General features: G+C 35.1%; 1 protein-coding gene across 1 annotated transcript; it reads right to left on the reverse strand.

Annotated features, from left to right (window-relative positions):
* Nucleotides 1-7526: 7526 nt before the first annotated feature.
* Nucleotides 7527-16212, reverse strand: LOC122299373 (S-adenosyl-L-methionine-dependent tRNA 4-demethylwyosine synthase). The gene is made up of 8 exons (XM_043109615.1): nucleotides 15177-16212; nucleotides 13373-13488; nucleotides 12816-12991; nucleotides 11469-11659; nucleotides 11273-11359; nucleotides 8367-8524; nucleotides 8080-8290; nucleotides 7527-7992 (listed from the first exon to the last, which is right to left on the reverse strand). Exons 1-8 carry the CDS (start codon nucleotides 16035-16037, stop codon nucleotides 7852-7854), a joined length of 1941 nt encoding a protein of 646 aa, XP_042965549.1. The 5' UTR covers nucleotides 16038-16212; the 3' UTR covers nucleotides 7527-7851.
* Between the last annotated feature and the right edge of the window lie 4424 nt (nucleotides 16213-20636).

Raw genomic sequence — 20636 nt, forward strand, 5'->3', positions numbered from 1 at the left:
ATTACGAGCTGGAATTGATCAGAGTTGAGAGCCCTTCATTTCAGAGGCATAATCTTGCAGTTTGTTGCTCTCATGGTGGTTGGCTATTCACTCTAAATCCTCAGGCACCAGAATCCGCATGGCCAGGGGTGAAATCAGACTTGCACACGATGGCTGATTCATTTATAGTATTACTGAAACTGCACCTGCTGCAGAGTTTAATTAACCAAGCCCCGAGACAAAGTTGCATTGCTATTTTTCGATTACCATCTTTTCATTTCAGTTTTTTAAGGCAAGCAGGGAGATTGTTGATTGCAAAGATCCTCTTCAATTGTATGACTAATTTGGATGATACAATTATAGAAAGAGACAGACATCTCAGAATTTCAAACAAAGTTAACCCTATGTAAGAATCTAATACTGCATCTATGTCTCTACATTGGATCATTCAATTCGGTCAAGAAATTGGAGAGAATGTCCAAACAAACATGGAAACAAACAGTTTGAGCATGTAACTCCTAAAACACTGAAGTTGTTATTATTATTTTTTAAAGCAAATGTCTTTTTCTCCGGGAATACTCACAATAACATAAGAATGAAGATTTTTTGTTTATGATAAGGCTATTATGAGTTCAACAAAAATGGGTTAATGACAGCAAAATTCAACATCCTAGTAAAATAGTCAAACATAAAAAAAGACGGATGGAAGTGCTGAAGCACATGCACCAACAATCATATCAAACCATAAAATTCAAGATAAAGCCCACCATGCCACATGATAATTGCCTTGTTAAAGATCATGTCTTTCTAAAAAACATGCGTTTGAGGGAACCAGCATTCATATATCCTAGACAGGGAAGAGCTGACATGTTCATGTGATTTTCTTAAAAAAGAAATAATTTACAAATTTTCATGTGTGCTCAAAAAAGGAATCTATAAACTGAAACTAGTTTTTCAAATAATGATCCTAGCAAACTTTATAATTTCACTGGAGATCGAAGAGTTTTCATTGTCATACACTGTGTAATAGCCACAAGGCAGTATATGTTTCAAGTTATAATACCTCATTTATCATATATAAATATCTGATCACTTGTAGCGGAAGAAAACCATGGTTAAGGTTTAGATCTCAACCAACCCCTTTTCCTTTGTCCCCTGTTCTTTGTTTTTTTATCATGGTTGAGTAAGGAGTAGTTGTTTTGGTAGTATAGCTCAAGATGGCACTACAATTTAATTAGTAATTTTGTATGTATATGTTTCATTAAATGCATAATTGTGAGGCTATATTCGTCTAATGTTTTTTAGGATGTCACATTGACATGCATATGGGGTTTAATTTATAAGAAGAGGAAAGATCGAACTAAGCAACGTCACATTTAGAATGTAAAGCGATACTCATATATCCACATAAACTTAAAAAGAAATGTGATGGTTGTGCATTTTGGCATTTGATTGAGAGATTAATTAGTAGGAAAATGATTATTGAATGGACATGGTCGCTTTACATTAGACCCACGAGAATTTGAGTCTGATGCATCCCATTGAGGAATAAATCCCATATTGACTGTGGTCAAGATCTTGGACATGTTTATAAACAATGAGCAACTCTCTTTTGTTGAACTTGTTTAAAAAGATGAGTTAGGTTCATGAATTTTTTCATAGTATCATAGTCTACTATACAACAAATGAGGGGGCCCACACTATTTACCCCGTGATAAAGACTAAAAAAAAATACTAGCCTATACGTCAAGGAAGGTATATAGGAATAAATCCTACATTGCCTGCGGATAAAGTCTTGAGTATGTTTATAAGAAATGAGCAACTTTCTCTTATTGAACCGGTTTAATGAGATGAATTAGGCTTATAAATTTCTTCACAGTCAACCAAAATATTCAAACTGTTTGCTGTTTTTCAGTTTATCTTTCTTTTCTTTTATCAGAACTCAACGAAATATTGATAGTTACCGTTGTGGAAAGTGAATCTGCAATTTCTTACATTCTCTCTTATTTATTCTCTCTTGTTTATTCTTTCTTATTCAAGGAATCTTGATGACTATTTTGCCGTATAAACCAAATTATATTCATGTATTGTATTGGCGTTTCGAGTTACCTAACATTAAAAGATCAAACACCATGCACACATTCAACACTTGCAGAAACCTTGTACTGGACCCCACATTTAATAATGTAAAAAGAAAAATTTAATACTTTGGAAAAGTTCAAAACCAGAACTTTAAAAAACAATACAAACAAAAATTAAAAATTAAAAAATTAAAATAAAAAGTTTAATTTCAAAAATTGTTTATCATCTCATCTTCTTCCCAAATACATACATCACTAAAATACAAAAACTTTCAAATTAATTATTAAAATTTTTTTAGACTAATTGTTATAACCTTTTCAAACTAATCATTATAATTTTTTCAAAATTTCAAATATAAAACAATTCAACTTTTTTAAATTTCAAAACAAAAATATAATGAATTTGTAATTTTCTTTTTAAATATTTAAAGGAGTTTAAAAAATGTTTGAAAAAAATAAATACAATTTGAAATATCAATACAATGCAGGATCATATTTTTTGGTGGGCCTAATATTGTCCTTATAGTTTATATCCTATTATATAAATATTAAGGGTGTCAATACGTGACACGACCTATGAATCCAATATGAACGTACAATACAAAATTAGCGAGTTTGAACTTGATGTTGACGAGTTTTGATCAAAACGGATTAACCAGTTAAGATATAACTTTTAAATAATTTAATAACGAGCCAATCTGCCTAACATGAAACTCATTTTGACCTATTTAGAATTTATTTTAAAATTAAATAAAAATAAAAAATATATATATAGAATTGATAGCTTCTCTCAGTGGGAGAACATTTTTGAAACTATAAAAGGGTGAAGTCAGAAAATAGAATAAAAAAACTTAATAGAGATGAGCAGAATAAAACTGGTAGCATTAGGTTTGAAGTGTGATGCTCCCTCCTTTTTACAAAGTCCTTTTTTTTTTCTTTTTTTCTTTTTTTTTTTATGCATGTACTTACATTTGCAATATTTAATTTGTAAGATTTAATTTTTAAAATTTCTATTCCGAATCAAATTGTTAAGTGCGTTATTTACGCATTTTAAGTATATATGCACAATCCTCATAAATCTGCCCATCACAATTCATATTCCTTTGGTGAGACTTTAGAGGGGAAAGGGGGAGAAGTCAGGCTAATCATCAAAGGGTATGCTTGTTTTACCTAAATTTCTGCCCCCCAGAATTTCTTTGTTGTTTTTTCATTTTGGTGCTGAGTTTTCCTATCTATACAGTCTTCCACAGGCTGTGGACGCCTGGACGGTCTTCAACACCATTCAGGATATATAGTAAAGAATGACAACACTATATTTTTTCTGCTTGTATTGTGTCTCTCCTTTGTTTTATTTTGCCCAGATTTCATTACTCCCTCTTTGATTGATCTTTGTTTCCCGATTAGACTTGGGAGACATTGCCCTTGTTCTTGAGTGGAGACTCGAGAGAACCCTTACTATGGGGAGCCACACGGCGTGGGAAATCATCATTTGCAGCCACCATTACCCCTTAGATTGACGTGCCCAGCAGGAAACGATTCAATTGAATCGGTGGAAAATTGATTTTAACAATTTTTTTTTTCTTTTTTCTTTTCTCTAAGCAAGAAAATTTCATTAAAATAAAAGATAATACGTACATGTTAGGGGGTGGGGTTCCCCAACAAATATCCCAATACAACAACCATAGTGCAAAAGTAGTGAAAAAAAAAAGGAGGGGTTTGAGACCAATTTATTGGTCTCTACCCAAGTCCTACAAATAGGGTATCGCATTCAGAAGGTAAGCTACCGTTGGAGATGATGTAAGTGGGTGCACTGCAGTCTATTGTTTTAAGATGTTTTTCGAAGAGATCCTTAGTCCCTTTAACAAAATCACTGGTTAGGAAAAACGATAATCCGGATAGACCGAATTAGAAGAGTAAATCTGCAGCAGAGGAACAGTCAACTAGCGCCCTTGAAGTGGCGTGTGAGGGCCACGCGCCGGAGACATAGAGGTGGGGTCGGGCCGATCTAAATGATCGAAGGGTGGAGAATCTGCTGGTATGGCGTGTGTAGCCGGCGGAGCTATCAGAGGGTGGCAACGCATGAAGACCACGTGTGGAAACAAGTCGAGCATGAGAGCCACACTCAGACATTTTGGGCGCAGCTCCACATTATACCAGCAGATCGGTGGCAGGGGAACGTAATGGTGGGATGCACTTTCCATGGCCGAAGTGCAGCAGATTTGACAAAATCCAAACTAGTGAACAAAAACTACCACATAAGCATATTCACATATAGGTAGTGGAAAGGAAAAGGAGATGGAGAGGAAGGTGTGAGTCACCTTCGTCTTTGGCGAAACCGAACTTAATGATGAGTTTATTTCTATAGAGCAGCTATCTACCTTAAAAAGGATTTTAACAAGTTAATGATGAGAAAAGTTTCTTTGGGAAAATTCAGAGAGATCATATAAATCATATGTTCTTTTCATTTACATATATATATATATATATATTCAAGAATGTTCTTAGTTAATTTTTTTCTTTTTTTTTTTTTTTTTTTGCGTACAAGAAAACTTTATATTATCCCTAATTATTTTTTTTTATTGGTATCGAGTGTAAAAAAAATAGCATCCCAATTAATTTTGAGAGTGCACACAGCAAGGTGTTTTCCACAAATGCACCATGAGTAATTCAATAAGAAAATCCCCTAGCCTTTACCACTTGAGCCAATCTCTAAGGATTTATATTGTCCCTAAATGTTATTTTTAAACGCATCATTTTCTAGATAATTAGGTATTGTTCTTACCTTTTTTATGGGCAAAAAATTTCATTACTAACAAAAAGATAGCATCAAGAGGGGCGCTGGATTCACTAACAATCATCCCAAAGAAGTATATGCACAGAACCAAATGGTGTTTTGGTCCGATAGTTGGTCATAATAATGATAATTGTTGTAGCAATCCAATCAATGGATTGCTTTGAATCATCCATCACGAGAGGTTACCGCAATAGGAGTGTGAACACTAATCTAACTGTGTCAAGACATTAGTTGAAGATCTCAAATTCACATCAAACGCCTTCTCAGATAAGGTAGGTGGACAGAAGCTACTTCTTGACAAAAGAGAGCGCGCACACACTCTTAGCAAGTGAAGAGGAAGTGGGACATTTTGAAGATCTTAATAGATCGAGCTTCCATGTACCAAAAAAATAAAATAAAATAAAATAAAAATTGATAAAACAAAGACATAACAATGGATAACCTAAATCTAATGCCCAAATGAGATTGGACTTGTTTGGAGGAGCAAGTGGCTCTGAGTGGTGGCTAATATGGAAGAGGAAAAGTAGTGGCGCTTGGTGACAATTTATTTTGTCGCCAGCATGCGTGCCACACATGGTAGGCAAGGTGCAGTGAGGGCTTAGTTAGAAAGGCGATGGAGAGTGGAAGTGGTTAGGCAGGCATGTGGCAGGCGTTCAAGGGAGGATGGGTAGTGGTTTGTGGCATTTTAAGGAGAAGAAGTGATGGTGTATGAGATCTACACGTGCTGGAGTCTGCATGTGGATCACATGCTCATTGCGGCTTGTGTCCTCGGAACCCTGATGGAGAGGGAAATGGGACAACCCAGCAATTAGTGGTCGATCGTCTTCTTACAAAAAAAGAAAAGGACCTAGGAAAGAGGGGTTGGCTAGAATCTATGGGTGTTGGTGTGGAAGGAGAGGAGGAAGAGAGGAGCTGGAACTCCTCTCTTTGCCCCGATGGTGTTCTTTGTTGAAGGGCAGCGGTGGGCTGCATAGAAAGAAGGGAGAGGGTTTTTCACGATTAAGAAGCCGGAATGGCCAAGAATAAAGGGGAGAGGTTTCAGCATAAGAAACGATAAAAAATACTTAATAAAAGTTGGTTCAATTTAAAAATAAATAAATAAATAAAAGTTGGTTCAATTGTAGTAGAACTCAACAAACACCTTAAAACAATAGATAAGAAGTTAAGAAAGAAATATAAATGGGGAAATTGTGCCAAAAATTTGGCCTGATTCTATTACTTCTCGACCTTGAGATTAAGATACGGTTTGGATAGTGAGTTCAGATGAAAATTGACAATAAAATAAAATATTATTAGAATATTATTTTTTTAATAATATTATTATTTTAATATTTGAAAAAATTGAATTATTTATTTTATTTTATATAAAAATTTGAAAAAGTTATAATGATGAGATAAAATATGATGAAATGAAACGAAACATTTTTACTTTCTAAATGGGCCCAAGAAAGAAAGGCAAATCTACTCAATGAAATACTTAACATCTTAGGTTAAGAGAATCCCCAAATAGGGATTAGGACGTTAAGCCGGTTGGTCCAAACTAGAAAAACTGATTGGACTGAATAGTTTATGTATAATGAAATTATTTAATATTCATTAATCATATAGAAAATGTATGACATTATTAATAATTATACATAATAAAAAATAAAGTCTAAATTCGTAAATAGTAACTATCATCATCATAAATATAATATAGTAAAATATTTTTTTAATAAGTTAGTTACATAATCTACATTAATAATTCACTTAATTTTAATTTAGTAATTTAAAAAAAAATTATTTGAAAAAAAAAGGAAAAAAATAATTAATAGTTGAGCCGGACCGATAAAACCGCTATGAATGTTTACACCTCTAATAGGGATTAGTACAGTTAGAAGCAATGGCTAGAGCCTAGGGTCTCAACACTTGGCATCTACTTTGTTCCATCACAGGGTACATATCCTTGGCCCTTTTTTTATTTTATTTTGTTTTATTTGAAACTATAAAAATTAAAAATAATTTTCAATTTTTTTTTAAACAGGCCACCAAAAGCAACCAAAAGACTTACTAAAAGTCACTAAACACCCCAAAATGAAAAGGCTCTTCTTGAAAGCTCTTGCCAAACGGATCATAAGACAATACTTTCCAAGAACGAAAATATTGCTACCTAGAATATGATTGGGTTGATCAGCCCCATTATATCATCAAGATAAAAGATGGGGGGCCTATTTCCTCAAAATCTGAAAATCGTACAGATGAGCCATAAATAAAGGTTTCAAAATCAAGAGAAACGACTTTTTTAACTTGCTTATGCACAAAAGTTACGCCGGATAGAACGTTAAGAGTCTCATTTCTACTGCAAATATAACCATTGCGACACTAATACAATGGCAGCCAAGGCACAATCCTTGGTTCAAAGAAGCTGCACCCAACAAATAAAAAAAATAGTTAAAAGGAAAACCCTAAAAAAAATGGGGCCTACATTCTTTATTTTGGGAGTAAAGGGCCCGCCCTTGGTGTAAAAATTGTGTCATTGAACAAATACCCATCAAATGTGATTTAACAGTCAATTTTCTTAGAGCCAAACAAGAAAGCCAGATTCTTTCCCACTCAAAGGGAGCTGCATCACAGATTCACATGCATATTGGAGAGAACACATCGGAATCAACGTAGGGAAATAAATCACACAATTACGTGATAAATCAGCTAAAATAAACTATAATATTTTCCCTGAATTATTTTTGTATTAAATTCAGATACAGGTGGAGCACTGAAGTGACTAGCCTCTCTAACAAAGCAATCGTGAAAAAAAAACATGACAAAACGCTATATGTAAAACGGGAGAAACAGAAAATATACTTAAAGGGCAACAAAATATCATACTAATCTGGATTTTGGGATCTCATCCACAGCCAATTAGCCATGGAGTGCACCCAAATATAATCTACTGATTGATATATTTGGAGAACAAAATTCTGTCAACTCAATACTAGCTTGTGTATGTAACCTGGTCAGTCAGCGGCCCGATTTGTGATGTCGCTCTTTCTTATACCGAGACTGATCCGGATCAAATCCACCTTCCTCTGCTCCATAGACAGCCCAGGATGGTGTGGCAGCCATGTAATCCATGCTGTCAAAAGGTTTTCCAGAAGCCACCTGCATTTACAATGATAATAAAAAAACATAACTAAAAAAATATCAATCTAAAGGCATTCCAGAAGAGCAAAAAGTTCTGTTGCTGACCAAGTCATGGAACTTTTCATAATCTATCCACGTGAACCACTTGCCGTTGACCTTAAACTTCTCAGTATTTGCCAGGAGGACACAGCAGGAGTGGACATGTTCACATGCAACCTCATACTCCCCTTGGCTTCTTAGAGCTAAGGCTTCAGAAAAAGCTTTCACATCAGAATGCCATGGGACATTCTCCATTGTCAACTTTGATGTAGCAGACCTGTAGATACATCACAAATGATTATGCAGCTCAAGAAAACTTTTTGAGACCAGGGGAAAAGAAGGGGAGAACTCACGATCCACAATATGTAACGCCTTTTATTTCAACAAAATCAGGTTTTCCTATACTAAAGAGTTTAGAATAAGCATCTATATCTTCGATATTCCAGCCTTTCACCAGAGTGAGCCGGTATACAGTTCGCTGTTGTTTCTCCTTGAGAGCTTTTAAGGAATCCTGCCAAAGATTTGTAAAAGGATGCAAATAAGTAACGTCAAAGTCACTAAAGTCCCTGTCAAGTTAAATGATCAAAGAAACTAAAACGGAGTGGTGGTGAAACACTGCATATTATGTTAACTTTCTTTTTTTTTTTTGATAAGTAATATGTGCATATTATGTTACTTTCTTCATTACATAAACAGAAAAGGATCAATTATTAGATGGATTCGTGAGATGTAGACATCTTTAAAAGCCATATGAATGTAACTTATTTGAACAAACTATTAAAGAAAAGCCTAGTTACATTCAGCCTTTTGAGCCAACTTCTCTGCAGTAATCTAATTTATAACCTACTTCTACCTAAGAGCACAGATAGTCCTCGAAGAAGTAAAGCTAGAAACAAAACAAACATATATCAAGTTATGATATTGCCTTATTCAACTTTACAATTATCCACAATTAAATGTTTACTGTTAATTTTGATGGATGGAGAGACGCATCTAGACCTCTTTGGCATCATACCAAGTACGGCATGCCATCCTTTGTATATAGGATCTTGCCTTACTAATGGTTCATTCCCAGAGGATTTCAATGTGGAATGGCATCAATTTCATTACTTTCCAAGTAAACAAAAACAGGACCATCAAAGGTAGTCCTTGAAACACAATTCATTTAATTAAGGAAGAATAGAAACAATTTTTTTCCCTTCTCGGTGACAAACAATAGCAAATTTATGAATGAGTTAAGGAACTATTGATTTGGATTTATATGGTCCCTTAAAATGTGACCTTCAGAATGCAAAGTGCATAGAGGTCATCCAGCCAACTTGCAGATTGTTAGGCTACAATTACATTGGAGTGTTTGAAGGGAAATAACACTTACCTTTTTGGTTAAGAGGGAAATAATTTATCCCCAGCATGTATACGACTTCAGTATCAGGGACAAAGGCAGGAGTTTAATTTGGAGTCCCACTAAATTTAGGCCCTGGGCTTGCAAGCCCGGGGCACAAGCTTACAGGGCAAGAACCGATGCAAGCATTATTTTATTATTATTTTTTTTTATAAGCATTATTTTAAAAAAATGAAAGAAGAAAGCCAAACACAGTTATCATCTCAATCCCAGCATGAAGCAACATTTTTTCAGATTCACCAACCAAAATCCACCATTTTCTTCGCTTTATCAACTCCAAACTAACATCTTTCACACCCATTTTTTTTACTTTCTCAACATTCTTCATTCTTCACTTTCTCAACATTTTGCCTCACTTCTTCAACGCCAAACTAGTTAAGAGTTGAGATTGAGTTGTGAAAGGGTATAAAAGGAAGAGATCATAGTGTATGAAATGTGGACAAGAAGCAACGGTGATACTATAAATGACAAATAAAAACAATGGAGAGCTTTCAATGTTAAAGAACACAAAAGCAGCAAAGAGAACTAAGAACCAGACAGTATGGCTTAAAGTGAAGTTTTGCTGGGGCTCTCTCTCTCACTTCTCTTTGGGCTTGACACAGATCTGCTTTGATAGAACTCTCGTTTTGCCAAATTGAAACCACAAAATTGAAAACCACCAACATGTCCACTGCAGAACAGACCCAGAAACTAACACCTCACATGAGAAAAAACCCAAAAACTTGAATACGTCTGCCACAGAGGAGAACAGAGAAGCTTGAAGCTCGGCAGGAGTATTTTTTTTAATTTTGACTTTCTCATGCTGGACAATGGGTTACGAGATGAGGGAAGAGGATGGAGAAATTGTAGGGGTTCTGGCTTGGACTGGGGATACAGGTTCTTTTTCAATTTTAAGAACTGGGGCTGAATTACAAATTTTTACACAAATTAAACAACTAGTGTAGCATGGTACTGCAACAATGGTGTGGCCCAGGGACTGCACACCAGGGCCTGCGCCTAGAGTTTTCTTTAATTTGGGGCACAGGATATAATCTTAAATAAGATATAAAAAAACAAATTTTAACAATTAATTGATGATTGAATGTTCAAGTTAAATCTTTGGTTAACCTATCAAAAAGGATTGAATGTTCAAGTTAAACTATAAAAACGAAAACATATTTCCTATGATATTGCATGCCAAGAAATTATCATCTAACTCGAAACACCTATAAAAATGGTTAAGCTTAAGTTATAGTTTCAGATCTAAGGAAAAAAATCAATTATTCCAATTAAACTTGATATTTATTCAATGAACAAAAATTATTAAAACCATAAATAACTCAAACAACAATGTCAAAGCTAATATAATTAACAGGTGCACAAAGAAATAAAAACATCAAATTCAGTTATACACATACAAGAAAAAAAAAAAAAAAAAAAAAAAAAAAAGAATCTTAAAAGAGTTTACAAAATTTAGAAACACCCAAATTCAAGAATTTTTTAATTAAAAAGTGCAAAAATTCAAGTCCCTGCGTACAGTAACAAAAACAATTATTATTCATATTCATCTAATACTAAGGTTCTAATTTTTACTTATTCATATTTTATTTTTTATAATTTTCAAATCCTAAAATTTAGGGAAAAAATGTTCAAAATATTTTTTTAATAGTTTAATCTTCAAAACCCTTAGGATTACTCACTGTTTGGAGTTATTTTTGCATGCCTTATACTTTCTCCTTTATAACCTCTCTTATTACTCCACTCCTCGTTGAGTTAAAAAGATTTCCTCAATTCTTCACTTGCCTCTCTCCTTGATAAAAGAATTAGTGCCAAACAGTTTCAGCTAAATAATCGTGGATACTGAGAAAATTTGCATACAATGAATCGCTCCCAAAAGTCTCCAAAGAGTGGCCTATCAATTGCCTTCAAGCTCTCCTTTGTTCCAGCGTCTACACTCACGTATAACTGCACATATCAAGAAATTGAGCCAACTATGTTCACAATTAATTACAAAACCTGCAAAGATCTTCTGATGCTAGATTCTTTAAAATAACGAATTAAATTGGATGCATACCTGGGTAACAGGCTTCAGTGCTTCAATCTTTTCAGGAAACTGTGCGTTTGTAACTAGAAAAGTAGATATCCGCCGCCGGTGCAGCTCATTCACTAATGTATTAATCTCTGGATACATAATCGGTTCACCAACAAGAGATAGGGCACAATGCCTAGGTGCGAGACCCTCCATTAATCGCTCCATTTTAACACCTTCATGAACAGATTCTTGGGTCAACTACAAGTTTACTGTGTATAAATATAATAAACCACAATATTTCTTTTTAATTGGCACTGGGTATCCAAGAACAAAATCCCGACTAATCCCATGGGTGCACAGGCACTCAGCAAGGAGTTTAATAAACCACAATAGCAAAAAACATTGCTTCAAGTTGCAGACTCATATGCTCCCCACAAATCCATTATGATGAATGCAAGATATTCTATGGTAAAGGACTGCTCTACAGATGCCCTGAATCTTCAGGTAAGGAATTAGTAATCACTAATCTTCCCAAATCGTATAAGGGACCATATCTGTTTTTCGATAAGTATATAAGGGACCATATCTACTATTCTTTCAACATAGATTTTTTCTTAAAACACACATCAAACATAGACATCGATATGCATAAAAACTGAAATAGGACTTGCACAACTTTTTCAACTCATCATTACAACTTTTTCAAATCCCCATACAAAATATAATAAACAATTCAACTTTTTGAAATCCCAAAACAAAACTAATATTAAAAAATTATATTATAACAATATTTTATTCATTACTATTCAAAACATTTCATCTTATCTTATCTTAATTGTGTAACCAAACGGGACCTATCTATGCCAATATCATGATCACCAATAAACATCAGATGAAACCAGGGCAGACCAGAAGATTTTCATATCTCTAGGCCCACCTTAATGTTAATACCATGGTTCAACCTCTAAAGAAGCCCTATGAATCTCCCCGTTTTCCCAAAAACAAAAAAAAAAAAAAAAAAAAAAACCTAAGCATAAATCTGAGTCTCCACAAAACTAATTCAAGGTCAGTCACGTGATGAAGACTGTTTTGTAGAACTCACAACTACATGCAGGATCATATATGATTGCCACAATTATTTTTCTTTAAGAAAAAAATAAAAAATAAAAGGCTAGCTACATAACTTTTGCCACCTGATTACTATGGTAACTGCACAATCCAGGCAAGCAACTTAGTTAACCCAGAACTTGTTCAATTTGATAAAATCTACTGTAAGCAGCTTTATTACCTCTAGAAGGATTATCAACTAGTACAGAAACAAAATAATATTTTTGATCAGTTACAGAAACAAAATAATTTTTTTTTCAGTTATAGAAACAAAATAATTACCAGGTACTCCTTTCATTTGCTTAATCATATTTGTATGCAGGTCTATAGCAGTATTCACAATCTCTAGCGGATCATCCATCTTCCACTGCCAACTCTTTCCAACAGGATTTGTGTGATGTCTCCAACAGAAAACACATTTATTGGCACATGCCAAACTTGGGGTTGCCTCCATGCACCTGTGGAAACCAATTTTTTGAAAAATTTAATGTGCTAGGTGAGGCACTATAAGATCATAGGCATGAATAAAAAGCAGACCATCTTAAAGAAGGGGGTGGGAAAGAATGCAGAATGGAGAACTTCATATCTTTTGATAGGCAATCAAGAAGTTTTATTCATAAGAGAAGGCAAAGCCTAAGAACACAGGATGTATACATGAGAGAACTTCATCTATATGAACATAGAGAGGTACATAATCTTTAGTGATTAGTCATCAGTTTTTATTTGAATTATAATGATCTGATGAAGGTTTTCTAGGAACAGACCATATCATTTGGAAATACAAATACAAATGAAAACAACTTTTAATTAGAAATAAAAATAAATAAATGTCAAATTACCTATGACTCTCAATTCCATAAAATGAGTGCTTGTAGCAGCCTCCCCGGCCTCTAAGCTGTGATTTGGTCCATCTACAAATTTTCACACCGCTATGTGAACCAATAATTTTATATCCCTGCCAATTTAGAGTCATTTAGAGCCAATAAAACAGTAAATTGCATTATATAAAGGAAGGAGAGAGAGAGAGAGAGAGAGAGAGAGAGAGAGAGAGAGAGAGAGAGAGCAACAGATAAAGCTGAACTAGCAGAGATGTGAGGCTCCTAAGATCATTCTTATAATTGGGAGAGGGGCACCTCCCAGCCAATGTATCATTTAACCAAAAATATCATGCCATAACAATATCAAATTCACTGGGAGCTACAAGTATACAACAATTTAACTGTAGCATTACCTTTAGACCCATAACATCAACTTATTACAAAATGATATAACCTGCCACATGACAGCCATGTAACCTCCAATTGCAATATCTCTGTCTCTAAAAGAGTTGCTTCACAATTCCATACACTTTGCAGCTTTCTTCAATCACGGACAAAATTTGACTACTAGTTCTGTCAAAACTATTGACACAGGTTCTTGTAAAACTCAACCTGCTTCAGTGCACGAGCTGGAGCACTGAGTTATTATTCATCCATATTTGAACTTAAGCCAATAAACTAATTGACCTAGAGAGAAACTACATGGAAGAAAAATAGCTTTGCCACTCAATTTCAGGTAAAAGCTCATAATGATGCATCTGTCATTTAAAAAGGGTTGAGAACTGATCTAAAAACATACAAAAAAGGCAATGAATATCCAGGAATATCTTATAAAAAAACATATAATAAAAGGCTCTAACATAAAAAGGCAATGAATATATAACAAAAACATCTCTGATGCCTTTATCCAGGGAAAACAATTCATGAAATATCCAGAAATTCTACATGGAGTATTAATTAAAACCTAAACATCTCCATTAGCTCTAGTTAATAATCTAGAGGTTCCAAGACAACTTCATTGAGTTTAATGGGACTACAAATTAACAAATTTACAGTCACAGACATAGCCTTAAATGCTATAAAAATTTGTGAATCAAAACAGATCTTTTGTAATGCTCCAAAGGAAGTCCCAAGTCATGTCTGTGTCTATACTCCAAAGAGACTTTCAATAGTACAATTGGAGCTCCATTGAACCATTGTAAAAAGCAATAACTTTTTCATTCCAAGCAATGTAAGATCTTATACACCACATACACTCATCAATCAATATGGGGTATCATGACTCCACTTTAAATTCTCAAAATCCTCGTCAGGACAGTCTATTGTAGGTGGCACAGCACAAGTCCACACTTCTAGTTGAAATAGGCTTTGATACCATTTGTAACACTTCAAGGGAAGGCCTAAGCTACATTTGGGCCTATACTCCAAAAGAAACTAGTTAATGGTATAATTGGAACCCTGTCGGAACCATTATAAAGACCAAGAACTTCTCCCTCCCAAGCAATGTGGGATCCATGCACCACCTAGACTCATCAATTAATATGGGATATCACAACCTTAGTGCACGGTGTTTCACATAGCTGCGACATATAATTTTCAGAAATCTCAATCTCCGCAAGTGCAAATTTCAAGTTGGGGAACAGGAAGCAATAGAATAGGTATTTGAAATCCCAATACACAACCAGGGAGGGTGTAGGCAATAAAAATGTTCCACTAGAAACGACAGGCCCAGCCAATATCATAAAAGTTCAAAAGAACACATTTTTCCTAATTTCAGGGACAAGAAGATAGAGATAAAGAGAAAACTGCAAATACACGAGCGCACCTGCTTCTCTAAGCTCGCCCTAATCACCGGAGTCACCATCTCTTTTTTCCCATTCAATTTCCCGTTACTTTCAGCCATTACCGCCGACTTCCTTGATGGCCATTTTCCCGCAATATCCTCCAGATCAACAATCTCCGTGCTGCCTTCCCGATCCTCATCCGAGCTACCAAAACTCTCAGCATCACTCACCCCACCAGCTAAGGCCTCAGTCTCAGAACGCAAAACTGCACCATTATCTAAGACGCCAACCTTCAAAAGCCCAACCACCTTAGCACTCCAGGCCTCAAATACCTCATCAAAATCACCGTTATCCACATCCCCTTCCCAGACTGGCAAAACCTCGTTGGCACCCAACGCTCTCATCTGCTTCGAATAGTCCCTCGCAACCGCATTGAATGTCGCGCCGTAAGCACCGCTTCCCACGCCGAAGACTGCGAATTTACACCGAGACAGCAACAGAGACCCGACTCTAAAGTCCTCTGCGCTCTCGGAGAGCCAACTTGAGAAGAACTTGGCGTTTGGAGGGGGCTTGCCATCTTCCCAGGTGGAAGCGATGATTAAAACTAGTGATTCTTTCGGGAGGTCCTCAGGCTCGTAGTCCTTGGGATCGACAAGATCGAACGACAGATTGTTCGACGATAAAAGATCGAACAGACGGCGAGCTAGGGCTTCCGAGGTACCAGTTTGAGAAACAAAGAAGATCTTGGCTTTCGAATGAGAGAGATTAGGGTTAGTGTTAGGGATAGGGTTTAAGGAGAATTTGAGTTGTCTGAGGCGGCGAGACTTGTAGAAGCAATAGAATGTGGAAGCAGAAAGAAGGGCGAGAAGGGTGAGTCGAGCAGGGACAGAGGAGAGGGACATGGTGGGGATTTAACCCTCTGGTTCTGACCCTTCAGGAAAAGTGGCAAATTGTCGCAGACTTCATGTTCTTCGAGCTCATGGAGGTTTAAGATTTCGAGAGGTAGGAAGACTGGAAGAGCATATAGAACGAGAAGCGACAGCGCTTTGGCACATATCAAGGCGAATTGGCACGTATCAAGGTGCAAGCACATAAGTAGAATCAGTCACAAGGTGCGGGTACATGTACGGTTCCTATACGTGTAAGAGAATTCTGAAACTAAAGGAGAATTCTGTCCCTCAAACAATCCAAGGAATTTTGAGACTTTAGTGGTGCTCTCCACGCAAAGGTGGGAAATATAAGCAAGTCAAAGCAAAACTTCTATTTGTTATGCTCCAACATGAAACTTAATTTAAGATGATCTCAAATATATCGCAGCCTCAAATTGAAAGTATAGGCATCTCATATAGTGCTGCCAATGGCATTAAGATCATCTCAAGATCCCAAAAACTTTCTCAACTTAATGCATCATGGAAAAAGCTCAACTTAATCGAAAATGAGAAACTGTCTTTTCTATATTTTATTGGCTAGGCTTGCATATTTATTGTATTTTTTTTTAATCTTAATCTTAAGCATCCGGCTCACTTCCCTAGTTGAGGTTTCCTTCTTTTTCAGCCTAATGAAAAATAGTTAGCTCAAGAACATTTAAATAATCAGTGACTAGCAGAAGGATAATGCACATTCATAACTCTTGTCCACTTCAACCATTTTATAACAAAAATAAGAGTTCTCTCCCAAGCTCCAAAATAACCCATAAGGAATAGCACAGGAAAAGAAAAACCAAAACTGTTAAAGCATGTACACATACAAGATACATAAAATAGAATTTCCAAGCTCTCCCTCTTTTTTTCATTTTTTTTGAATGAAATTAATTCTTGGTTCCCTAACAGTACTCAGATTTTCACTCTAGTTATTCTGGGAGGAACAACAGGACTTATATGGCAACGGTAATGGCTACAACGTCAACTACCGTATTCAAACAAAAAATCAAGAAATCTCCATCAAAATCAAGAAGTCCCCATTCTTCCCCTCTTACTATTTTTTCAAACAAAACGTCAACAATAACCATGCTCAACAGTAAGAAATTAATCAAGAAATCTTCCTCAAATTGCAAATAAAAGAAAATAACCTTGCTCAACAGTAAGAAAATAATCTAGAAAAATTTCCAAATCACAACAATAACCATGCTTGAGAGAAATTTTACAAATCACAATAATAAGAGCAAACGACTGTTAGAAATTATGAGAGTTAGGAGAAATTTCGGGAGTAAGACTGGTGCCAGGTTTGAAGAGAGTGGGAGTTTCTTATGGCCTCTACTTTGCTAATGATTAGGTAATGATTAGATAAAAAAATTGAAGATTTAAAATTGAAAAATTTTTATATTTGATTAATGTTTGTAAATAAAATATCTGTGAATATCTTGTTATCCAAACCAGCCCTAAATAAAATAGGTAATAGAGGGAGAGTATTGTCTAATGATTAGAAAGAATAGGGGAAGTAATATGCCAAATTCATATATCATTTGAAATTTCCACGTTTAGGGTGCTAGCAGACGTCTTATTTATATACAATGGCTAAGAAAAGAACCTCTCTAAATTTTTGTCCGAACTTAAAGGTCTCAAGTGGGAGAGGGAAGACACAAATTTCTATGTAAGGATGAGTTCGTATTACGTACTGAAACCAATTGAAATATCTCTTCGAATAGGAAAAAATATTGCTACATTTAGACAAAACTCCTGAAAAGGGCAAACACCAAGCTAGTGGAGATCAATTAGGCCCCTTTCTTTCTCATATGATCGAGATGTAAGGTTTTTCTCTAAGATTAAACTAGAGTTTGTCAACCATTTTTCAGGAGTTTTGCTTATTGTCTCAATGAATAGAAAACTTAGGGGCAGTTTGGGAATATAGATGATTTATCTCATCTCATCTAATCTAAAAATTTCATGTCTCATTTTCTTCTCAAACATCATTCAAATAAAAATACTTTCAATTTTTAATTTTTAATTTTTTACCTAATTATTACTTAATCATTATAATTTTCCCAACTTCTAAACAGAACATAAAAAAAAAAAAAATTCATAATTTTTAAATCTCAAAACAAAAATAATATTAAAAAATAATATTCTAACAATATTTTAACTTATTAATATTTTTATTCAATTTTTTCTCTATTAATTTTCAAAATCTAAAAAAATATCTTAACTCAAACTATTTCACCACTATTCACAAACTATTTTACTACTATTCATAATTTTTTTTATTTCGTCTCATTCTCCAAGCATCCCCTTAGTAAGAAGGCTTTAGGGGTTAGGCACCTAAGCTTCTTTGTGCTCTAAGTTTAATTGGAGCTTGTAATCTTAGTCTTCCCTTAAAGAATAGGCTACATGTGTCTTCTTAGATGGGGAAAGTTGATACATGCATTAGGAATTAAGTCTATAATACTTGTGTTGATCTTTATTTGAGAAATAACTATTGTTGCTCAGATGACTAACACAAGAGGGGGTGAATTGAGTTGTATTTAAAAATTAAAAATCATCTACATTTTGCATAAGTCAAAAAGAGCATCACTCACTTTTGAAAATATTCAAATAAAGCATGCTCATGTGAAAGATGACAATCAATCATCTTTAATATTTTTAAAATTTTCAAACAAAATTATCTATTTTTTGCATAAGTCAAAAAGAGTATCAATTACTTTTGAAAATATTCAAATAAAGCATGCACATGTAAAAGATGACAATCAATCATCTTTAATATTTTCAAAGTTCAAACCTTTAATCATGTCATACACATATGAAAGATGATAATCAATTATCTTTCAAAATTTTCAAAATATTCATGCACATGTTGAAAATGTATTTTAATGATTTATGATAAAATATTAATTTTAAGCCTTAATCCTAATTTCGAATTTTTAAGAGATTTACAACATTACTCTATGACTTTAATGTGAACTTATTCCCTTCTTACCCATGCTTGGTTCATTGATGTGCTTGATTCCATTGTGTAGACAACTTGAGATTGAGACTCCTTTATTCTTTGAATTCATTTGTTATCATCAATATCTATGTGTAGATATATAATTACACGAAACTTAAAACATTGGGTTCAACAACTATCTTATAACTACCTTATAAAATAAAAATGAGAGAAAGAATACAGAATTACTAATGTTCAGGACAAGTAGACAATGAATAGAAAATTCACCTCATAAAGACGTCTACGACTGCTAGCCAAAATGTGATAATCCGCTCGTTCTTTCTTCTGTAAGTATGAGCCTCGTTTTATGTGCTAAGTTTCGATCTACGTGCTGAGCCTCGTTCTATATGTTGTACCTCGATGGCGTGTTTTAGAAATTATCCAACGGATTTCAAAGCTAAATAGATATTTTAAAACTTACGGATATTTTAAATATTCTGAAAATATTTATAGGAGATATTTCCAGTATTATTAAATAAACTTGTTTTAAAGTAACACAATTATAATCTTTTGATGAGTTTTAAAAATATTATAATTGTGGATAATTATTTAAATTAAATATTTTAAGTCAATTTAAAATATTAAGAGATTTAACTTTACGTTGAAAACTCCAAATTTAATTTAAATGATTTTATTCTTTTTGAGTAATTAATGATACTTCATCATTTTAAATAATGATGAAGGAATATTATTTTATAAATTTTAGTTTATAAAATAATATTCTATCTTAATTCCTCTCAATGTAAATAAAACACTTACGTGTTTTCAAATTAGTGTTTAAACTCATCGTTAGATAGTTTTGAAGATCTCGAAATAAAGAACTTGGATTAAATACCCAAGCCCCTCTCTTTTCCTCCTCACTTTTCTCTTTTCCTCTCTCTCCTCTCTCTCCCCTTGAACCTGACATGCCCCTGCTTTTCCTCCCTCCATCATTCGGTTCTTGCCTCCCAGTCGGCGCCACCTCCAGCCACCGTACCTCACCTCCACCACCGGCGTGTTCCCCTCCCTCTGGTGAGCTCAACCCCGAGTTACATCGGTAGCTCTCCCTCTCCCATTCTCCTTCCAACCGAATGGGTTTGAAAACCCATTTATTAGCTCCTACTGCCACCGTACACGACCAAAGTGGCCACCGACTACCACCAACAGCTTCCCCACCTCATGAGCTTCCCTTCCATAGTCTTCGTTCCACCCAACTCTCTCTCTCTCTCTCTCTCTCTCTCTCTCTCTCTCTCTCTCTCTCTCTCTCTCTCTCTCTCTCTCTCTCCACTGGGCTACCTCAAGCACGGATCTCTTCATGCACAGCTTCACCGTGCGCAACTCTTAGCACCGCTATGCGTGGCCAGCTGAGCCACCAAGCTCCACCACCATGCTCCCTAGCTACCAAGGAACCATCAGCACCCTTCCACCTCCCCCACGAGCCCCTCTCTCTCTCTACCCGAAATGGGTTTCTCTTGGCTTAGATCCACCACCGACGGCTCTAGCGCCGCCGTGCTCCCACTCTTATGCCACCAAGCACTTCCACCAACCTCCCTCTACCTCCACCTAGCTTCTCACAAAATTCCATAGCCTTCCTCCACCTCAAG

This window comes from Carya illinoinensis, chromosome 16 (assembly GCF_018687715.1).
Source record: "Carya illinoinensis cultivar Pawnee chromosome 16, C.illinoinensisPawnee_v1, whole genome shotgun sequence".
Classification (NCBI taxonomy): domain Eukaryota; kingdom Viridiplantae; phylum Streptophyta; class Magnoliopsida; order Fagales; family Juglandaceae; genus Carya; species Carya illinoinensis.